The sequence below is a fragment of the Bos javanicus genome, chromosome 7, assembly GCF_032452875.1.
Source record: "Bos javanicus breed banteng chromosome 7, ARS-OSU_banteng_1.0, whole genome shotgun sequence".
NCBI lineage: Eukaryota > Metazoa > Chordata > Mammalia > Artiodactyla > Bovidae > Bos > Bos javanicus.
The window spans coordinates 93,656,932-93,678,968 of NC_083874.1; the positions used below are offsets into that span (position 1 = coordinate 93,656,932).

Genomic DNA, 22,037 nt, shown 5'->3' on the forward strand with positions numbered 1-22,037 from the left:
GTTTGAGGAAAATAGGCATTAATGTCAAGAGAAATGTGGTGAGAGCAACAGAGATAAGACTTTAGAAAGATAATTTATAGTCTCTGGAAAATAATTCAATTTCCGTTGCAAAAAAAAATGGCACAAAAAGTTATTTATATATGTGTTTATGTGTTTTCTTCTGGGGAGAAAATCCACAGCTGTCTTCAGATTCTGAAAGGGTCTGTGACCTAAATAAGGCTAGTACCCTGTGTCCTGGTGCTTTATGGAATGAAACATTTTAAGAAATAGCGTGAATGCTGTGAGGAAGTGGATTTCGTCTGTTGAAAAATGAAGTTAACCATGCTTTGGTGCTCTACTCACCAATGAATAATAATAATAATACTTTCCTAAATAGGAAATTAACCCACTGCACTAGAGATGGGTTCTAACTCACACTCGATTTGGACAAGCTTTCTGAAACAAAAACTAAAGCAATTTGAATAAAAATATTTGTTTTGTTAGATTCTGCTTTTAGTTTCCACATATAGCCATATTTATATAGCACAGTAGGACTAAGATAATAAGGAAAAATTAGGAGCTCAGATTTAGGGCTTTGAAATGCAGTATTTTTCTTTCTTTTTTTTTTTTGGAGAAGTATAGAAAATGAAGTTTAAAGTGTTTAGTTCCTATTGCTGCTGTAACAAATTATCTTAAACCTAGTGGCTTAAACAATGTAAGCTTATTATCTTACAATTCTGCAGTTCACAAGTTGAAATGGGTCTCACTAGGCTAAAATCAGGATGTGGGCAAGGCCACATTTCTTTCTGGAGTGTCTAGGGGTCTTTCTAGTTTCTAAACGCTGCCCACATTCCTTGGGTTATGGCCCCTTCCTCCACCTTCACAGCTGCTTGCCTCCCTGCCCCGCCCCACCCCACCGCACTCCCACTCGCTGTATGCTTTATTCAAGCCAGTGCTCCGGCCTCGACTGTGTGTTCCCACGGTGGTGTGTCTTCTGTGGCTGCTGCTTCAGGTGCTTCTCCATGGTCTTCAGAACTCCCTGTGCTTGTTGAGCCTGGGGTTTAGGGCATGTACTTTCTTGGGCAGCAGATCCTGGGGCTGATGGAACTTCCTGAGGTTTTCTTCCTGAGTCTGGTTAATGATGGTGAGAATAAGGGCAATGTACTCATGGAGAGTGCAGATCTTGGAGAGCTCGGACCACGTGTCACCTGTCACTTTGGCGATGTACAGCTGGGAGAACTCCCGCTTCAGGTGGTCCGGATGATTCAGCAGCTCTTCCTTCTTGCTGGGAAGGTTCTGAGCATTGGTTTTGGCTATAGTTGCACAAGTGGCTGCCAGCTGCTACCCACTCTGAGGGTCTCTTCCACTTTTCAGGACACTTGTGTTGGGCCCACTCGGATAATCCAGGATTAGCTCCCTATTGCAAAGTGAGCTGATTGGCAACCTTCATTCCATTACCACTTAATGCCTCTTTACAATGTAGCATAACATATTCTCAGGTTCTAGGGAGTAGCAGGGACTTCTTGGGGGGCTATTATTCTGCCTACCACACAGCCCCTCAGCTGGTATGACGGGAAAGAGTAAAGAGAATAGTGAGAAGAAAAGGAAACAGGTGTAAATAGCCCCTTGCTAGCTTGGATGGTATGTTTCCTGATTGTGCTACTAAAGACCATCCCTGAGATCATTTGCATCTATACTCTGATTTTTTTTTTCTCCTGGAAAACATTAAGGAAGGGTAAAGATGCCATATTGGAAACCTGAGTGTTTAGCCCTGGCTCTACCACTGACTCTCTACATCACCTTTGGCGATTCACTTAACTTTGCATTAGAAGCATATTTTCCTCTTTAAAACTAGGAGAGGCAGGGAGAGGATGCACTGGGATGTGCTGACTGTCAGGGGCTCAAAGGAAGGGAGCTCTCATGAAATTCCAGGGGTTCCAGCGGCCTGCAAGGCAGTCCTGGGATGAGAAACGCCTGGGTGCTCCTGGTGCTAGAGGGCCCTCATCCCAGACTCCTGCTAAGGACTCTGGTCCATGCCCTCTATCAAACAAAGCTCAGGCATCATGAACACCTCCCCTGATGCCCTGGCCAGGGTCACCTTGGCATAGAGCCTGGCTCCAGGGGCCAGCCGGATGTGCTGGACGGACTCTGACCCAAGGGTTGTGCAAAGAGGCAGCCCCTGAGAAGGCCCATGGGGTGGGGGGTGTCAGTGAAACACACGTGCACAGGCAGAAAGCCTCCCACCTTCCAGGAGACAGACAGCTCCGGGGCAGCAAGGCAGCCTTCTTTCACCTGTCCTGGGTATCCTCCAGTTTCCATCTTGCTATGATTCTAGATGGAAGGAGAGCCTGTTCCTACTGACTCGAGGTCACGGGTCTATCTGCTCAGTGGGTCCAGGCACCAACAGGAAGAATGGGCTCTTTCTCACTTATTGCTGATTTTATTCTTATTGCTCTTCTCCTAGGAGGAAGCAACAAGGGTAAAGAGCTCATCGGGCTCTCTGCATTCCTAACCATCCCTCATAGCAGAGGTGAATCAGATAATAAGGAACTGGAGCATGTTTGTGTGTGTGTGTGTGTGTGTGTGCACGCACACACGTGCATGTGTGCACTCAGTCGTGCTTGATTCTTTGCGACCCCATGGACTGTAGCCCGCCAGGCTCCTCTGTCCATGGAATTCTCCAGGCAAGAATACTGGAGTGGGTTGCCATTTCCTCCTTCAGGAGATCTTCCTGACCCAGGGATCAAACCTGAACATATTGTATTATGACTGTAAAATATATCTCAGTTTATACCTCTGGTCTAAGCTGTTTCCTATCATCTTTGAAAGGCTATGTCCAGGCAGGCAGGATTTCCTAATTTATTTACTGCAAGATAGTTATATCAGGTTGTAGCAAAGCAAGGAATGCAGAAACTGCTCCATTTTTGTTCTGGAGCATGGGTGGGACTCGATGGTTGTATTAGGCAGAATTCTAAGATGGCTGTCAAGATTCCTACCTCCTGATGTATATGTCCTACATAATCCCCTGCCTTTGTTTGTGAGGGGGATTTGGGAATATGATGGGATAGGCATTGTCATGATTAGGTTATGTTACAGTTGATGTTTAAAAGGGAGAGTATCTTTGGTGGGCCTGGCCTTATCAGGTGACCCCTTAAAGCAAGGGGGCTCTTGAAGAAACATACTTGAAGTATGAAAGAGACTCGACACAGGGAGACTCTCCACTGACGGATATCAGGATGGGTGGGGCCATGGCAAGTAGACACTAGCAGCAGAGAGCCAGCAAGAAAACAAGGCTTCAGTCCCCTCACTACAAAGAACTGAATTCTACTAGCAAATTAAATGAGCTTGGAAGTGGATTTTTCTGCAGAGCCTCTAAACAAGAATTCAGCTTGACTGAAACTTTGACTGTGAGACTGGGCAGAGAACCCAGTTGAGCCACACCTGGACTTCTGATCTACTGAACTGAGAGCTAATAAATGTTTACGGTTGTAGCCAGAAATAAACTCACACACCTATGGTCAATTAACCTACAGGCAAGAACATATAATAGAGAAAAGATAATCTCTTCAATAAGTGCTGGGAAAACTGGACAGCTACTGCAAAAGAATGAAACGAGAACACCATGCTGCTACTGCTGCTAAGTCGCTTCAGTCATGTCTGACTCTGTTCCACCCCATAGATGGCAGCCCACCAGGCTTCCCCATCCCTGGGATTCTCCAGGCAAGAATACTGGAGTGGGTTGCCATTTCTTCTCTAACACCATATACAAAACTGAACTCGAAATAGATCAAAGACCTAAATGTAAGACACTATAAAACTATTAGAAGAAAACACAGGCAGAAAGCTCTTTGACATAAATTGCAACAATATCATTTTTGAGCCACCTCTTAGAATAATGAAAATAAAAACAAAATAAACAAGTAAGACCTAATTAAACCTAAAAGCTTCTGCACAGCAAAGGAAACCATTAGCAAAATGAAAAGACAACACAAAATGGGAGAAAGTATTTGCAAATGAAGCAACTGACAACGGATTAATCTCCAGAATATAGAAACAGCTCATGTAGCTCTATGTCAAAAAACCAAACAGTTCAATAAGACAAATAGGCAGAAGATCTAAATAGACATTCCTCCAAAGAAGACATACAGATGGCCAAAAAGCACATGAAAAGATACTCAGCATCACTAAGTAGCAGAGAAATGCAAATCAAAACTACAGTGAAGTATTACCTCACCCTGGTTAGAATGGTCATCATCAAAAAGTCTAAAAACAGTAAACGCTGGAGAGCGTGTGGAGCAAATGGAACCCTCCTACACTGTTGGTGGGAATGTAAATTGGCACAACCGCTATGGACAACAGTATGGACGTGTCTTAAAAAACTTAGAATAGAACCATTATACGATCCAGCAGTCTTACTCCTGGGCATACATCCAGAGAAAACCATAATCTGAAAGGATGTTCATTGCAGTACTATTTACAACAGCCAAGACATGGAAGCAACCTAAACATCCATTGACAAAGGAGTGGATAAGGGAGATGTGTACACGTATATAATGTAATATTACTCATCCATTAAAAAAAATGAAAGAATGCCATTTGCAGCAACATTCATGGACCTAGAGATTATCATACAAAGTGAAGTAAATCAAAGACAAGTATCATATGAAAGCACTCATATGTGGAATCTAATTTAAAAAGATACAAATGAACATATTTATAAAACAGAAACAGACTTATAGATACCAAAAACAAACTTGCCAAAGGGGAAACAAAGAGGACAGGGATAAATCAGGAGCTTGGGATGAACACACACACACACACACACAATCTATACATTAAGTAGATAACTCACACGTTATCTACCTCATACATATGTAATGTGATGAGTTGGACCATAAAGAAAGCTGAGCACTGAATAACTGACGCTTTTGAACTGTGGTGTTGGAGAAGACTCTTGAGTCCCTTGGACTGCAAGGAGATCCAACCAGTCCATCCTAAAGGAAATCAGTCCTGAATATTCATTGGAAGGACTGGTGCTGAAGCTGAAGCTCCAATACTTTGGCCACCTGATGCAAACTGACTCATTGGAAAAGACTCTGATGCTGGGAGGGATTGGGGGCAGGAGGAGAAGGGGACGACAGAGGATGAGATGGCTGGATGGCATCACCGACTCGATGGACATGGGTTTGAACAAGTTCTGAGAGTTGGTGATGGACAGGGAGGCTTGGTGTGCTGCAGTCCGTGGGGTAGCAAGAATTGGACACAACTGAGCAACTGAACTGAACTAATTCACAAGGACCTACTTATAGCACAGGGAACTCTACTCAATATTCTCTGATAACCTACATGAGAAAAGAATTTCAAAAGGAATGAATATATGTTTATGTATAACTGAACCATTCTGCTCTACACCTGAAACTAACACATTATAAATTAACTATACTCCAATACAAGGCTGTATATTGTCACCCTGCTTATTTAACTTATATGCAGAGTATGTCATGAGAAATGCTGGGCTGGAAGAAGCACTGGCTGGAATTAGGATTGCCAGGTGAAGTATCAATAACCTCAGATATGCAGATGACACCACCCTTATGGCAGAAAGTGAAGAAGAACTAAAGAGACTTTTGATGAAAGTGAAAGAGGAGAGTGAAAAAGTTGGCTTAAAGCTCAACATTCAGAAAGCTAAGATCATGGCATCTGGTCCCATCACTTCATGGCAGATAGATGGGGAAACAGTGGCTGACTTGAATATTCTGGGCTCCAAAATCACTGCAGATGGTGACTGTAGCCATGAAATTAAAAGATGCTTACTCCTTGGAAGGAAAGTTATGACCAACCTAGATAGCGTATTAAAAAGCAGAGACATTACTTTGCCAACAAAGGTCCGTCTAGTCAAGGCTATGGTTTTTCCAGTGGTCATGTAGGGATGTCAGAGTTGGTCTATAAAGAAAGCTGAGTGCCAAAGAATTGATGCTTTTGAACTGTGGTGTTGGAGAAGACTCTTGAGAGTCCCTTGGACTGCAAGGAGATCCAACCAGTTCATCCTAAAGGAGATCAGTCCTGGGTATTCATTGGAAGGACTGATGTTGAGGCTGAAGCTCCAATACTTTGGCCCCCTGATGCGAAGAGCTGACTTATTTGAAAAGACCCTGATGCTGGGAAAGATTGAGGGCAGGAGGAGAAGGGGACGACAGAGGATGAGATAGTTGGATGGCATCATTGACTCAATGGACATGGGTTTGGGTGGACTCCAGGAGTTGGTGATGGACAGGGAGGCTTGGCATGCTGTGGTTCATGGGGTCTCAAAGACATGACTGAGCAACTGAACTGATACTCCAACAAAATTAAAATATTAAAAAACCCAGAAATCTTATTTTAATATTTTACAATGGACTATTGCTAGCCTTAGTAAATAAATATTTTAAAATGTTTAAAAAGCCTCTAAGTTTGTGATAATTTGTTATGAAGCAATAATACTAACAATACTAATAATACCACTAATACATTTTAAAAATAATAAAATTAATAATACATACACATAAAATGCTAATAATACCAATAAGCTACTACAATGGTATTTCAGTTAAATATAAGATAGGATTTTATTTTTGTCTCCTGTTTTCCTGCCTTTCTCCAAAGCTTTGATCTGTTTTCCCACCATGAAGTTATTTCACTGACTATAACTAGAAAACGCCGTCTTGCCCGATTACAATCTTGTCTCATACCACTTATCAGAGTTATCTCTTCCCTTCCCCCTCACGGTTGATTTGAGATGCAGGGATGTACTCATCTTGGGTATGTTATATACATGTAGGGCTGGAGAATCAAGCCAGAAAATACAGATTTTGACAATTAAAGCAAACAATCTGTGTTTTGAAGTAACTCGGATATGTTTCCTTCATACATCTAGTTATCTTGAAACACAGTAACCTTGACATCATGGCTGAAGAAAAAAAGAGAAGCAATGTAAGCACACACGTCTGAACATTTAAATATCTTTTATCGATAAACATTAGTAGAATGCCATGCATTTGGATCTGTGCTTTTCCTGAGGAAAACCTGCAGTCTATCTTCTGCTTCCTGATACTGCAGGTGGATCCCATTACAAGGGTAGGAGACACCATGGAAAGCATGCCTAAACTTTTAAAGCTACAAAACAGAAAGCTGGTCTTCATTAATTAGATGTCAGGATTATGCAAACGGACCACTGTATTATTACGCATAATATGGCGAAAAGCCTGATTATATAGTTTGTTGATAGTTCCATGTAGGTAATTTATCTAAGCCTTATGTGCTAAGATATTCTATTAACCACAAAGGCAGGATTTGGTATCAGGTAAGAAAATCACACTGTGACTTTGTGGTTGATGGCTGAAAGAACGCCTTACCACAAAGGGAACTGAGAATGCAATATGGTGTCTTTCTAACTTTTAATTCAGGAAAAATTCCACCCCCCAGTACCACTTAACCTGGTGCTACCACACAAGGCAGATATAAGTGGAAATATTAACAAGTCAGTGATTCATAAGTGAGACTCACCATTGCAAACCCATATTCTCTGCCTTGGTGAAAACCATGGAATTGGATTAAGAGAGAGGCCATGTACTTTTAGATTTAAGCAAATGTGGACAATGGATTCTAGAATGAAGGATAAATCTGAGCATCACAAACCCTCATCTGAATAATGATTAGCTGCTTTAATAAAAAGGAAGAGCTCACACACAAAAAACCTCAAAGTGCATAATGTGGAAAAATCTGAAGATCTGGGAATCTAGGTAAATCACGACTTTTTGCCTTTACCAATTTTACCCAGTCTTCCCAGGTGCTAAAGGCAGCACTAAAGAAAAGCTATCACGAAACTATTATGTTAGGCCATTATCATCTTTGCCTCAATCTCTTATACCTGTATCTATGCCAGCTATCTAATTATGATGAGGGAAAACACTCCAAGCTCAAAAGAAGTGAACAACTTCAGTTTCTGCTCACACGGACCTTGTCAAGTAGCCAGCGACTTGTCCTTTCATTGTGAGTGACTAATATCAATGCTGGCTCTAAAGAAAGACACTTTTCATAATCGTCCAACAATCTGCTAAGTGAAAACATATGGATGGGCTTAGGCGAAGCCTGCCAGGGGTCTTTGTTCAATGGAAAACAGGTGCTTTCATTCTGTGCCACGTAATACCCCATTTACCCCCAAGTCCAAAGGTTACAGGACTAATAGCTGCCTTGTGGTAATCAACGAAAGCCAAGACACTAGCCCTGGTGAAACATCTGGGACATATTTTACATACTTGCAACATATGCTTCAGGTTCAATTAAAGTGAGGCTTTGGCACATTTATTAATCTTTTTTACTTTTATCCTATAAGAGGACCCACTGACCTGACCCCACTATTATACCATATGAAAAAACAGAGAAATAATGAGAGTTAGAGGTCAGTACCTGCTCGTATGGCAAAAAAACACATTTGTTTTCTCATGAAACTCCATTACGCATGACTCTATACACAAACTTTAAATAGAGGAACCAATGAATTTTTCAAAGTAGGAAATTACCCTTCTCCCGCTCAGACACTCTGATAGCCAAGACTTACAACATTTACCACTGCGAGAGTCAGCCGAGATACAGAAGCTGGTAAATAGAAACTTGAAGTAGCCTTTCATATTTTCATAGTAAAAACTTTATATTTCCAGAATATAAGATTTCCACTCTAAGATTCTTCCCTCTATTATTCAAGTCCCTAAAAGTCTATTGTAAATTATTACATTTGAGATTTTCTTTTTGTTCAGATATGTTTTTATATTATCAACTGTGTTATGAGTAAATAAAAGCAAAACCCTCTAATATATCACTCAAATAAAGGGGTGGATTTATGAAAATCAGCTCACAATCCTTTCATATGGAAAACACCACTGTTTTTTGGCATCCTATGCAGAATAGAGGTGAATTCATAGAGTTATTTAAGCACTCACTTTAGTAAACTTTAGTAAACTTCAGTCAACTTTAGTAAACCAGATCTGAAAATGTGTTAGAACCAAGGTGTCAATTCCAGACAATCAAACACCGCATAACAACAGATGCCACCCCCGAGTTTGGAGTTGTCTTCCACATGGCACCTTCTACTTGATATCTATGTTTTGGTAATCTGGTTAACCAGGTACGCTACTGGTTTTCCACAAACATCTTCTCTATTAAAAAAATGACCACAAAGGGAGATTAGTGTGTAGGATATCAAACAAAGTGGCTAAAAAAATATAGGTTGACTTCAAGCAGGGGCGTTGAAGCATCAGACTTCACTAAGGGTTTCCATTTATGAACATTTCTTGGGAGACACTTGCTGCTAGAATGGATCTTTATGGTGGCTTTAATAATAAAGCAGCAACAAACAAGGGAAAAATGGCCATAAATGGATGGCAGCTCAGTGTTTATCAGCAGAGGAATGATGATTCAGAGCTGGCGTGCTGAGTTAAAATACAAGCTCTCTACAGCTCCACAACTGACCTTAACAATAAATCATATCATTTATTGCCGGGAGTGTATGCTCATGTTATTCAACATTAGAAACAAGCACATATGTGTTTTTGCAGAAAGGAGATTTTTGTTAATGCTTGAGGATGTTGCTAATGACTAAATGATATCCAGAAGAAACATTTTACATAAAAGCGCTATCGATTTTAAAATGTTTGAAATAGCAGTAGAAGGGAGAAAGAATGTACTTGGAGAAAGAAGGTACATGTGTGTGCTTGTGTATGTGTGTCTTTCTATTTTCCTTCTAGCATTGACTATTAGGAAAAAAATCATTCAGGAAGTTAACAAATCACTGTGAATTTTTTTTTTTTTTTTGACATTTCCAATGCTTGCTTCTAGCACACAAATTCTTACACTGGGATATAAGTGTACATCTCTACTGGAATCAAAGGTCAAGGGCATAAATTAAGATACACTGTTTTTCTCCTTCCTTCAAAAAATTTCAGTGCTTTACTAGAAAAGAAGTCAGACAGATTCAGTGTAGGTCAAAACTCAGGCTTTATATATGGAACGATGTGGTCAAAATGAATGCTCATTCTCACCCCTGCTCCCAATCTCACCCTAAGACTTTTTAGGTTTTAGATGCAGAAATGCCCAAAGATGATGCCATAAACCATCATCAGTAGTCTCTGTGACATAGAAAGCTGTCCTCCTGACTCCAGGTACTGCTGCAGCGGGGCAAGGTCATTCTGGTTTCTCTCTCTACTTGTCCCCTCTCCCTAGGGGACAACCAATTCAAGCTGTCCCAGAAACCAGCTGTTATTTACTGTGGTCACCATCCACAAGCCAACCAGCAATTGACACACGAGCCTCTCTGCACAGACTTTCCAGACCAAGGAATCATAGGGCTGTTTCCAAGTCTAGACCAGGGGCAGTGAGCATTGGGATTATTTAAACGCCCTCCAGAGCCCTCTGTACACATGTGTTCATTTGCTGAGCAATTCTTGGAAAATTACAGATGACGATATCCATGTTTAACGCACACAGGCTGCTATTTTTTCACTTCTCTCTTCCCCCAAAGTGTAGCCTGATTTGTAATACTCGAGATAGGACAAATTTTTGCCCTTCAAAAACAGTTGTCACTGCAGTTATCTTCGTGAGAGCTATCAAGTTCCAGACAAGCTGAATTATTATTATTATTATTATTTTTTGTTCCTGGCAGAAAAATATTTGACCCAGCTCTGGACAAAAGCGAAGACGATTTATAGCCCTCTCTGCCTCTTTGCAACATGCAGTGGCATTGTTAGGATGATAAACAGCACTGTCCAATTTTCTGGACTCAAAACACTTCAACTCCTTTTTTAACTGTCTGTGAAAACAGCGTCATGTCTACATTTCCCCGTCCCCAGGTACCCGAGTGCCGGGAAAGATAATTACCTTGTCATCTTTGTCATCTTCTTCTTCCTCGTCCTCCAACATGTCCTCCACTACCTGCAGACAAGAAACAGAAGTCGTTTTCCTGCTTTTTAAGAGAGACAATTTTGTTCTGTCATTTTGAGCCTTTTGGAAATGAAAACTTTATTAACATTTGAAACAGAGGCACTGAGAAGGAATATTTGATCTAGAGGCAGGGATTAGGAAAATGCTATGCATTTAATTGATGAACGCCAGGGACCTGAGTCCCCAGTCAGGGGAACCCTATTTGTGTGAAATGTTCTGTGACGACTTAAAGAATCGGAACTACGCTTAAGGTAAACCAACGTTAATTTGAAGGATGCTTTAAATCAGGAGATTTCTTTTTTTTTTTTTTTCACCTACTCCACTGTCTATATGAATTAGGCACTTTAAATTTGGAGCTAGATAACTAAGCAGAATACAGCTCTGCTATTTTCTAATTTACTTGTCACCAAACCCTAAGATAAAAAATTGTCAGCTCATTGATTCATGCTAGTGATCTATGGCATAAAGCTAACAATATCTTTCATGGCTCCAATTTGAATTCTGATGTACAAATGTCAACTTTTGACTATCTCTGAATTACCTCTTCCTTTTTTGGATTACTTGAAACTTTAATGTTTATTCTCTGTGATTTTACACATGGATTATGTTATGAGAATGGACATTACTATTGAAAGAAAATGAGAAATTCATTCAATAATCAAGTGTGTATAACACGTGTATATAGCCCATGAGGACAGATACGCATACATATATTTTTTAATAGCTCCTGGTTTATCTACTTCAGCAGAATGAAATAGTCATTTTGGATTTGCTAAATAATTTCCCCTTTCCTGGATCAATATATAACTGCAGGCATTACAAACAAGACTTCACCCCATTTCAGGTGTTTTATTATGTTTTTATACACACACACTTCATGGAAACCAAAAATTTTACAACTTTGAAGGGAGTTATTGTTCAGCTATGTGCCAACTTATGATTGCATTTATGTCATTTAACATAACTTTTAATTCTTGTGGTGCTTTTATATTTTTATCCAGTATCTTTATCTCTGAATAAATTCAATAAAATCATGGTCATCAAATATTTTAAACCTTTTTCCAAAGCTCATAACTTTAGAAGACAGAGGTAGCTAACTCTTCTTCCATGCAGCTTTATGATAGACACAGGAATATGCTATGAATGAAAATTTCAATAATGAAGACTTACTAAACAGAGAGTTACATAGACTGAAGTAACACATCAGGACCCTTAGTTATTCTAATAATTTTTCTCAAATATTTTAAAAGCATGCACTGATTTAAAAGAAGAGCCCAAACACAAACTTCTAGTTGTCATGAAGTAAAATATAACGAAAAGCACTTGACAAACTGGGAAATTGTTCCTAATTTACTACCATACTTTAAATTTTCTATTAAATGGCCTTTCATTTGGACATTCAGCATTTCAAAAGAACCAGAGTGACACAGTGTGCTGTTTCCAGTATCGGGGGAGAGTTTACGCTTATTTTGGGAACATCTAAAGCAATTCAACCTCAGCAAGAATGAAGGACTCTTGACATTCTAACTACACTCAGTCATTCCATAAGCATTTGTTACAAATGCCCTTGTCCAAGGCATATGGTACTAGTGATTGTGGAAATACTAAGATGGATAACACAGATACTTCATTTCAGCCCTCAAGAGGCTTATAATCCAATAGAATTCAAATGGGGGATATGAGATAGCCTTTCCTGTTTCCTTTTAATTTCCTGAAAATTTGAAGCATGAATCGTACACACATAGGCAACAACAGTGGCAATGTGTAACTGAGGTGCTGTGCACCAGGCTATTCCAACCTGGGCCCTTTGTGAGGGAAGCTGATACAGGAAAAGCAGTCACGGATTTTCAGTACATTACATTGCATCAGAAGAACCCACCAAACACCAAGTAGCTAAACTAGAATTCAAACTCAGGTTGTGGGATAGCAGAGCCAGCTCTTAAACTCTGCCCAGTTCAAACACCAAAAAAATTTAAAAAAAAAGTGTGGGGAGGAAAAGGAAAACAAGAGAAGGACTGATCTAACCCTTACATGATCTTTTTAATGATTATAATTTTGTAACTCTAATAAAATGATGTTTCAAATGTTAGGTTTATATTAAATAATTTTTAAAGGTTGGTCACTACCTATTTTTAAAAAAAACTATATATATTGAGGTATACAATATGATCATTTGATATATATCAGATTAAGTAATTTTCCCCTAAAATTACCCATATAGTCATATATGAAATATGAAATTAATATACTTTTATTCTTGTACATAAAAAAAATCAAACAATATTTTAGATAGTTATTGTTAAGTCTGTATTATATGTCTCTCCTCTTCAGTAATTATCATATCACACTACAGATGCAAGGAAGGGAAAATGGTGTCAGATTGGGCCTGCTGCTGCTGCTGCTAAGTTGCTTCAGTCGTGTCTGACTCTGTGAGACCCCATAAACGGAAGCCCACCAGGCTCCCCCGTCCCTGGGATTCTCCAGGCAAGAATACTGGAGTGGGTTGCCATTTCCTTCTTCAATGCGTGAAAGTGAAAAGTGAAAGTGAAGCCTCTCAGTCATGTCCGACTCTGAGCGACCCCATGGACTGCAGCCCACCAGGCTCCTCCATCCATAAGATTTTCCAGGCAAGAGTGCTGGAGTGGGGTGCCATTGCCTTCTCCGCAGATTGGGGCTAGCAGTTCATAATAAGTGTTCAAGAAATATTTGTTGATAGACTGAACAGAGAAATACATAATCTATGCTTCGTATCTTTGTACAACTGGTAGAAGGCCTGTCATTAATTTGACCGAACTCAACTAGCTCACCTGCAAAGACATTGAATCAATGATGCAGATTAATAAAAGCAAATATTCAAAGTGTTTTCAAAGATTTGCCAGGCAAGAGAAAACATGGATATCTAACTATCATTTCAAGATTTGGAGTTCTCCAATATCTTCAAGTTAATTTTCCAAAATTAAAAATATTATTGAACCAGGAAACAAACCAAGAACTTAATTTACACATTTCACAAGTCAGCTGCAGACCTTATGTTCAAGAACACCTCAAAAGAGGTCTACAGAATCAGACCCTTCATTCGCAAAACCCAAACAGTTCCCACCCTGCACAAGTCGGTAATTGGCTACGCACAATTGCTCCACAAATGTGCGGCCAGAACCACCCAACACAACCATTTGCTTTACATTTGGCAGCAAAGTGCTGTGTTCAAGAGAGGCTGTTGTGTTGTATTGCAGCCCTCGAGTGACGGCTTTTCCCCTCCTCCAGTGATATTTTAATGTTACTACATAAACATCTACAAGTGAGGATGTATAATACAGATGGTTCCTAGGGATGCCTTTAAGCAGCTTCAGAATGTATACCACGGTTACATTTTGCTCAGATGATGCTTACTTAAGGTGCCTTGGAAAATGGAGACGATCATAGCACCTACCCCACAGCGTTGATTAGGTATCCAATGAGATAATGTATTAATATTTAAAGTGCTCAGCACAATACCTGTACCAAAATACTTAAAAAATGTGTATGACTAATAAAATTAGAAAAGACATCCAAATGAAGCAACCGACAAACAACTAATCTCAAAAATATACAAGCAACTCCTACAGCTCAACTCCAGAAAAATAAACGACCCAATCAAAAAATGGGCCAAAGAACTAAATAGACATTTCTCCAAAAAGACATACAGATGGCTAACAAACACATGAAAAGATGCTCAACATCACTCATTATCAGAGAAATGCAAATCAAAACCACTATGAGGTACCATTTCACACCAGTCAGAATGGCTGCGATCCAAAAGTCTACAAATAATAAATGCTGGAGAGGGTGTGGAGAAAAGGGAACCCTCTTACACTGTTGGTGGGAATGCAAACTAGTACAGCCACTATGGAGAACAGTGTGGAGATTCCTTAAAAAACTGGAAATAGAACTGCCTTATGACCCAGCAATCCCACTGCTGGGCATACACACTGAGGAAACCAGAAGGGAAAGAGACACGTGTACTCCAATGTTCATCGCAGCACTGTTTATAATAGCCAAGACATGGAAGCAACCTAGATGTCCATCAGCAGATGAATGGATAAGAAAGCTGTGGTACATATACACAATGGAGTATTACTCAGCCATTAAAAAGAATACATTTGAATCAGTTCTAATGAGGTGGATGAAACTGGAGCCTATTATACAGAGTGAAGTAAGCCAGAAGGAAAAACATAAATACAGTATACTAACACATATATATGGAATTTAGAAAGATGGTAACAATAACCCGGTGTACGAGACAGCAAAAGAGACACTGATGTATAGAACAGTCTTATGGACTCTGTGGGAGAGGGAGAGGGTGGGAAGATGTGGGAGAATGGCAATGAAACATGTAAAATATCATGTAGGAAACGAGTTGCCAGTCCAGGTTCGATGCATGATGCTGGATGCTTGGGGCTGGTGCACTGGGACGGCCCAGAGGGATGGTATGGGGAGGGAGGAGGGAGGAGGGTTCGGGATGGGGAACACATGTATACCTGTGGCGGATTCATTTTGATATTTGGCAAAACTAATACAATTATGTAAAGTTTAAAAATAAAATAAAATTGGAAGAATAAAATATAAAAAAAAAAAAAAAAAGAAAAGACATCCAGTTAATAATATTTAAACATTAATTTTTGGAACTTAAATGATGCATTTATTTTCCTGGACAAAAATATTCAGGGTTCTGAATGACACATACAATTCTGATTCATATTTCACTGAAACTAAGAATTACATAAAGGGGCACAGGTAGAGCTGCGGATAAAGATTCCCAATTAAAATGATAATGGTTTCACAACTCACTTTCAGGCTTTAACAGTCCAACGAAACGGATGACTTTGACAGCAAGTACCTCAGAAGCTAGAATGTGCTCTAAGACAAGAGCCTTGACCAAATGCAATGAATACAGAAACTGCAAACTGAGCTTTTAAAAACAAACCGTATATATCACTGAAGTGCATGTAATAATTGCACAAAATTGCAAACTTTCCCAGAGAACTCAAGTAACACCTACTATTTAGAAAGAGAGGGCTGGAGTTTAACACTTAACTAAGGAAAACAAATAAAATGAAAGTTCCAGTCTCAAATTCCAGTTCTTTCCTCTGCAAATAAAACCAAGTAAGGACTACATAGTTTTGTTTTCATGTATACAAAGTCCAGTTGCCCAAAGAGTTGTCAGCAATAATTTAATAGCAACACATCTGTAGGATTTCCTTGAGAAAAAAATGAAAAGTACCAAAAAATGCATGTGTTAGAAAGGATACATTTTTGCAAAGTTGGGGTTTTTTCCTCTTTTCTTGAGGGAGGCTATCTGAGATTGGCTCTAGAATTCTTTTTTCCAAATTATACTTTCTGATACCTTGCTTGAAAGCAAGTAGTATTAATCAAACAAAGGAAGGGCACTAGGGAAATCAGAAAGATGTAATGCAAGCAGTTAAAAGTGACATGACCTTCTGTAATGTCGCTCGTCACAGACTTATATGCCACACAGTGGAGGAAGGTCTTGAAAGAAACTGATTCTTGGTACTATTCCTTGAACGTAATACTAATAAAGATGACATTTTAAAAAACACATGTAGACAGGCCCAAATGCAGCATTCTAGCTACCTGACAGCCAAAGGATAAGCAGATCACACTATTTTTAAAAGCATAATATTTCTTCTTTCATAGTCCATATTTGCTGAACATTTGTCATTAACATATAACACATAATATGTGGCTGTTTATTGTAAAAAAGCCATTTTCAAAATGGAGCAACATTGTATCTGTGGAACCTATATATTTTATACAGTTGTATAGATGCTCTATTAATATTATGACTTTTAATGATAATTTGACACAACTAAATGCTTTATGATTTGCAAGGAAATAAAATTTTATTTGGCTGAAGATGTTAAAAATGATGCTGGTAATCTGAATAAAGGTATGATAACTATGTTTAGAATTATTCCACTAGACAAAGATATATAAGGGGGGGGCCAGCAAGAAAAAAAAAAGATAACAAAACAGTGGAAGGATGAGGGAAAGTAGATTCAGGTAAATTTCATTATTAAAATCATCATAAGACAGTGGACCCTAAGTACTGCTTTTTAATATTAATTCAGGGTGCATGGTATAAAGCTAAAATGATTTTAAAAAGAAGGGAATAAAATTTCCACCAATAATTCTTAAAACACGTTGTACTATAATTTTGTCTAGGCTAAAGTCTGCCACTGATTTATATCTCTTTAAACAACAACAACAAATCTTGGTTATATTACCTTCGTAAGAAAGTATTGAGTACCACAGAGCCAAAAACCCTGGAAAGCCAAAGCTGACACAAACCAGTTTCTTTTGTGTGTTTACTTTTTCCCTCAGAAATAATCCTTGAATTAAATGGATGTTTTGCTATGTTCAGAATGAAGAGTTGCACAATTCAAATTGCCTTACTCTAAATGGTCTATAAAAAAGCAACACATTTAAATTAAAGAAGAAATCACTGCTGTCCAGATGTGCAACTGCGATGTTAAAAAATTAAAGAAATTGTCACAAAAGAAAGACATTTCCTATTTGATTTCATAGTCATAGAACATTCAAATGTGTACAGATGCTTATATTTGGGTACATTACAAGCTGAATGCTTATTTCCACCCTAGAGATACGGAGGAATTTGGGTAGAGCAGTTTGCTTCAACATGGTCTAGAGTTCATTTACATCATTTCACGGGTACATAAACCAAGCAGAACATGCATTTGTGTGCCAATGGATGTATTACATGTGCAAATATCACATGAATTTATTGAAAGTCTATGAATTGAGAAGATGCATATAACCGCTCAGATTACGTCAGATCACTTAAAAGCACCGGAGGTTGGGCTGAAGACGTTCTTGGTCAATACGATCATTACAGGTGGGCTTGCACTCCCATTTTTACCACAAGACACCTGTACCTCTCAAGATTTCTGAGAAGGAACTTTTGCAAAATGAATGGCACAATTAAACTGTACGTATAATTTACTCCACGTCTGAAGGAATAATACAACCCATAAACAGGTCTGGAATATACTGTTTCATCCAGCCTATCTCAAAAGCAGCTGCAAGTGTGATGGCTGCTTACTTTGCTTCGCGCTATTAAGGGTTTGACCTTGGAGTATTTCAGCTACAGTAGTCATCAAGATAACTGAGCCACTAGATGTAATAATAATTAGTGTGATAGGCTTGCCAGTGAAGCTGAATATATTGCAATACAAAAGAAGGCAGACTAAAAAGAAAAGCATTATTACTTACTGCTAAAAGACTTCCTGATTTTTACAGAGACACTCAAATACAATTATTTCTTCTTGCAGAATGCATTTCCTTGGCTCATTCTGGGAAGTGCCATGCTGTAATTTAGTCTGATTCTTAATAGGAAATGTGGCTTTAATGTGACTATCAGATGACTTTTGATGCATGCCACTGATTACATACAGCCTGTATTCTGCATCATCAACAACAGCATTCTTATTTGCAGTATAATATGCTTTGCTGCAGGGTGCAAGGACAGTAAATTTACTTTACTGGCCAAGAGTATGTAACCTTTTAGTTTTTAAGTGTCAGCTTAATATGCAGAAAAACCCTTCCATTCAGAAATGCTAAATACAGTATAAATTCTATAATCAGTATAAGCATCTTAAATGAATTTCTTTTCATATTTCCTTCTTGGTATTCTTAAATGTTCATTCTTATGCTTACACAAAGCACTGTGAACAGATTTCTAGTGTTTATTTGAACTATGTCTCCATCTAAAGGCTTCACAATGTAATGTATTTTTGCTTGCAGGGAAAATTCTAATCTTAGCATCTTTAGGATATTGCATATTAATTTGACTGAGTAGGGAAAAATAGGTCAACTATTAACCTGCAATGTGCTTTTTAAAAACTAGTGCTTTCCTGAAGCAAAATTTTTCAGGTTAAAAATTATACAAAAAAACCCCACAAAATTGAATTGTTTAACCTGTTTTTTCCAAAAGAAATGAAAAGCTAGCTAGTCTTATTACTAATCTATTTTATGAAAATTTAATATTTTCAAAGCTAAACATTTTTGTTTATTAATAATAGATGGATTGCAAATCAAAAAGAAAATTATGTGCTTTAGCCTCTCTCTATAAAACCAAATTTCCATTCCAGAAACACAGATTTGTAACCAAAAAAGGCACAATTGTACATTTTTCAGATTTTAGAAACAACCTTAGGAATTTTTAAATATGCCTAATAAAGAGACCACATAATCTATTTAAAACATTTTCTGCAAAGCAGAAAGATGGAGCTGCTATGACGTCCAATCTTTTCAGGTATGTGCGTGAGCATTAGAGGTACAATAGGCAAGAAGTTCTTTACAGGTAAGTGTATAGTTTAGCAGATATAAGGGGAATGCTACACTTTGGGAAGATTAGGTTCCTTTAAAGAATAGAATTTGAAAACAAAACAAAAAATTTATCTTGGAGATTAATACAAGCAAACTTTTGAACCATACTGCTCTGTTAGGTTTGATTATCTTAAAAAAATTCACTGCTACTGCCTATTTTAAGCACTATAATTGGGAGTAGTAGAGGAGTGAGAATAGGTGGACATTTGAAGAGAAAAATATTCTGATGCTAATTTGATTTTTCTTTTTCTGTTTTTTTTTTTTTTCCCCTTTGTGCCTAGAATATTTTGAGGCCTGAGGACATTATATCAGAAAGTCTAACTTTAAAAATGGAGCATATTTTGAATGTCAAAAAAATCAGTCAGAAAACTTCAGTGTTTTCCTTGTATCTCTTTTCTATAAATAATAATGATAAAATATTTTTTATCTTTTTGTAAAGAATAATCACTTCACAAAAGACAGCCCATGTGGGTTTAGACCTGCATTGGGACTGGAAAGAATGTCTGTGGTGAATGGTGAATTGTAGCACAAAAGCCTGAATGAAAAGAATGTTCGTGAAACCTCACACAAAACCTCCGTAACCGTTTTATCATGAGCTTCCCACAATATAACACAAGAGCTCTATGTTCTAGGAAAACCTTGCCTGGTCCACTTATCATTTCGGCTTTATGTAGTGTACTGCGTGATTGCTAAATTAGTGCATAATGTATTTATAATATTTATAGTACCAACATTTAGTTAAATAACCTTTATGTAAGATTTATGTTGATTTTTTTTTATTTCTCATTTAATGGCAAATTATGAAGAGCATGTTTCATAAAGATAATTCTCCATTTAAATTCATCAGTCCATTAAATATTAAAATTATGTTTCTGATGCAATCGAGAACAAATTTGTCCAGCTTCAGTGATTATTTGCACTCATAAAAATTAGGCTTGATTAATAAAATTTAAATGCTTGATTAAGTTGACATTTTCATGTTCTGTCCTGATTTATTAAAATTAGTCCCTGTGCCCAGGCCTGGTTTGCTAGTAGGTTTACCTTTCTCCTTCTCTTAGTCGACATCCAGAGCGAGGCTGTTAGGAAAGAATAGTTTGCTTTTGGACCCAATGATGGTTTCAGGGACATGCCCTGTTCTTTGCTCACAGCGCAGCTGGCCTTTGTCTTTATGCACTGTGTGTGGTGGAGATTTGGATTACAATAATCAAGGAAAGTGTTCCTTTCAAAAATCTTTGGAATTGATCTATAAAATGGCATGCATTTTTGGTATTTTTCTAAAATGGTTTTTAAGAAATTTTTGTCTATAGAAGATCATTTCTTTTCCCTCATTAGCTTTTTTGGTTGATAAAAATATAGTTTTTATTTTTGTGGGACTTGCATATACATAGCAGGGGGATTACAAACAAATCTTCCTGCGGCAATGTCACCGTCTTTGTCCACAAGTTCAGAATCAGGAAGTACTAGGGGCCATGGAAAACCGTTCTCTTCAACAGGTCTCACTAGGGAACTCTTCAAGAAATGTGTTACCTCGACCATGTGTGTGTTCAGTCACTCAGTCGTGTCCAACTCTCTGCAACCCCATGGACTGCAGCCCGCCAGGCTCCTCTGTCCATGGGATTGTCCAGGCAAGAATACTGGAGTGGGGTGCCACTGCCTTCTCCAGGGGATCTTCCCGATGTAGAGACTGAATCTGCATCTCCTACATTGGCGAGTGGGTTCTTTAACATGGAGCCACCCAGGAAGCCCTCCTTTAGCTTACTCGCTTCTATACCCGCACCAGCTTGTGCTATTTTAAATATAGTCAGGTGTCTAATTCTCATTTATTGAGCACTCACTATATACTTAACACAGTGGACTGTCTCTTTAATCCTCACAAGATCTCAACAAAGGTAAGTATTAGTCCCATTTCACTGGTGAGGAAACTGAGGTGTAGGGAAATGAAAAAATTCATACAGCTAACAGATGGAAGGTCTGAAATGTAATACCCTGTCTTCATAATTTCAAAGTTTGGACCCTTAACCTCTACCAGCTATAAAGGGGCAACATTCTGTCTTAAGATGTTTCTGCTGTTGCCCATGGAGCGTAACCTATCTGGAAACTATGTTTCGGTGAACTGTCTTTCATTTCAGCAGGCTGCCAGAATATCATTATTTTTAAAAAAGAAGTGATACAGTATCATGGCTATTTTCTTTTTCTTGTATGATGAAATAAATTCAATAACAAAATGACAGAAAATGCCCTTGAAGGCGTATTTTAGTTTGGTTACCTACAGGTGTTATTCCAGTTCTATGAACATAAAGGTTTTAAAATTGCATGCTCTTAATAAGCTTATCTCATGCAATACTAAAAAATAATGAAGACAAAACTCTCAGGGTTATTGGGCTCCTAATAATAGTTCTGACTTATAAACATTTTCCACAAGCAGATAAAAAGACATGTCATTGGTTTCTACTTTTAGTTTGATAATTTAACAAACTTGTCATTTCTTGTCACCTTTCTGAACTAGGGACAATTATTCTCTGCAAATATCACATGAAACCTTCTGCCAACACCACCCCACCCCACAGGGCATGATACAAACAGTCATGGGGTTATGAGTCAGCCAGAAGGTGCTTCTGTGAATCCTATATCCTATCTCCCTCACCATACTGTGTCAAGGAGTTTTGGCTACTTACAAAGAC

At 38.4% G+C, this 22,037-nt stretch overlaps 1 protein-coding gene across 9 annotated transcripts in view; it reads right to left on the reverse strand.

Annotated features, from left to right (window-relative positions):
• The window catches only part of MCTP1 (multiple C2 and transmembrane domain containing 1), a 1,073,276-nt gene that overhangs the window by 580,161 nt on the left and 471,078 nt on the right, over window positions 1–22,037 (reverse strand). For all 9 annotated transcript variants that reach the window (XM_061424408.1, XM_061424399.1, XM_061424398.1 and 6 more), the window contains one exon: window positions 10,888–10,941. In XM_061424408.1, coding sequence (XP_061280392.1) covers window positions 10,888–10,941 — 54 coding nt within the window. The remainder of the gene's footprint in view (window positions 1–10,887; window positions 10,942–22,037) is intronic.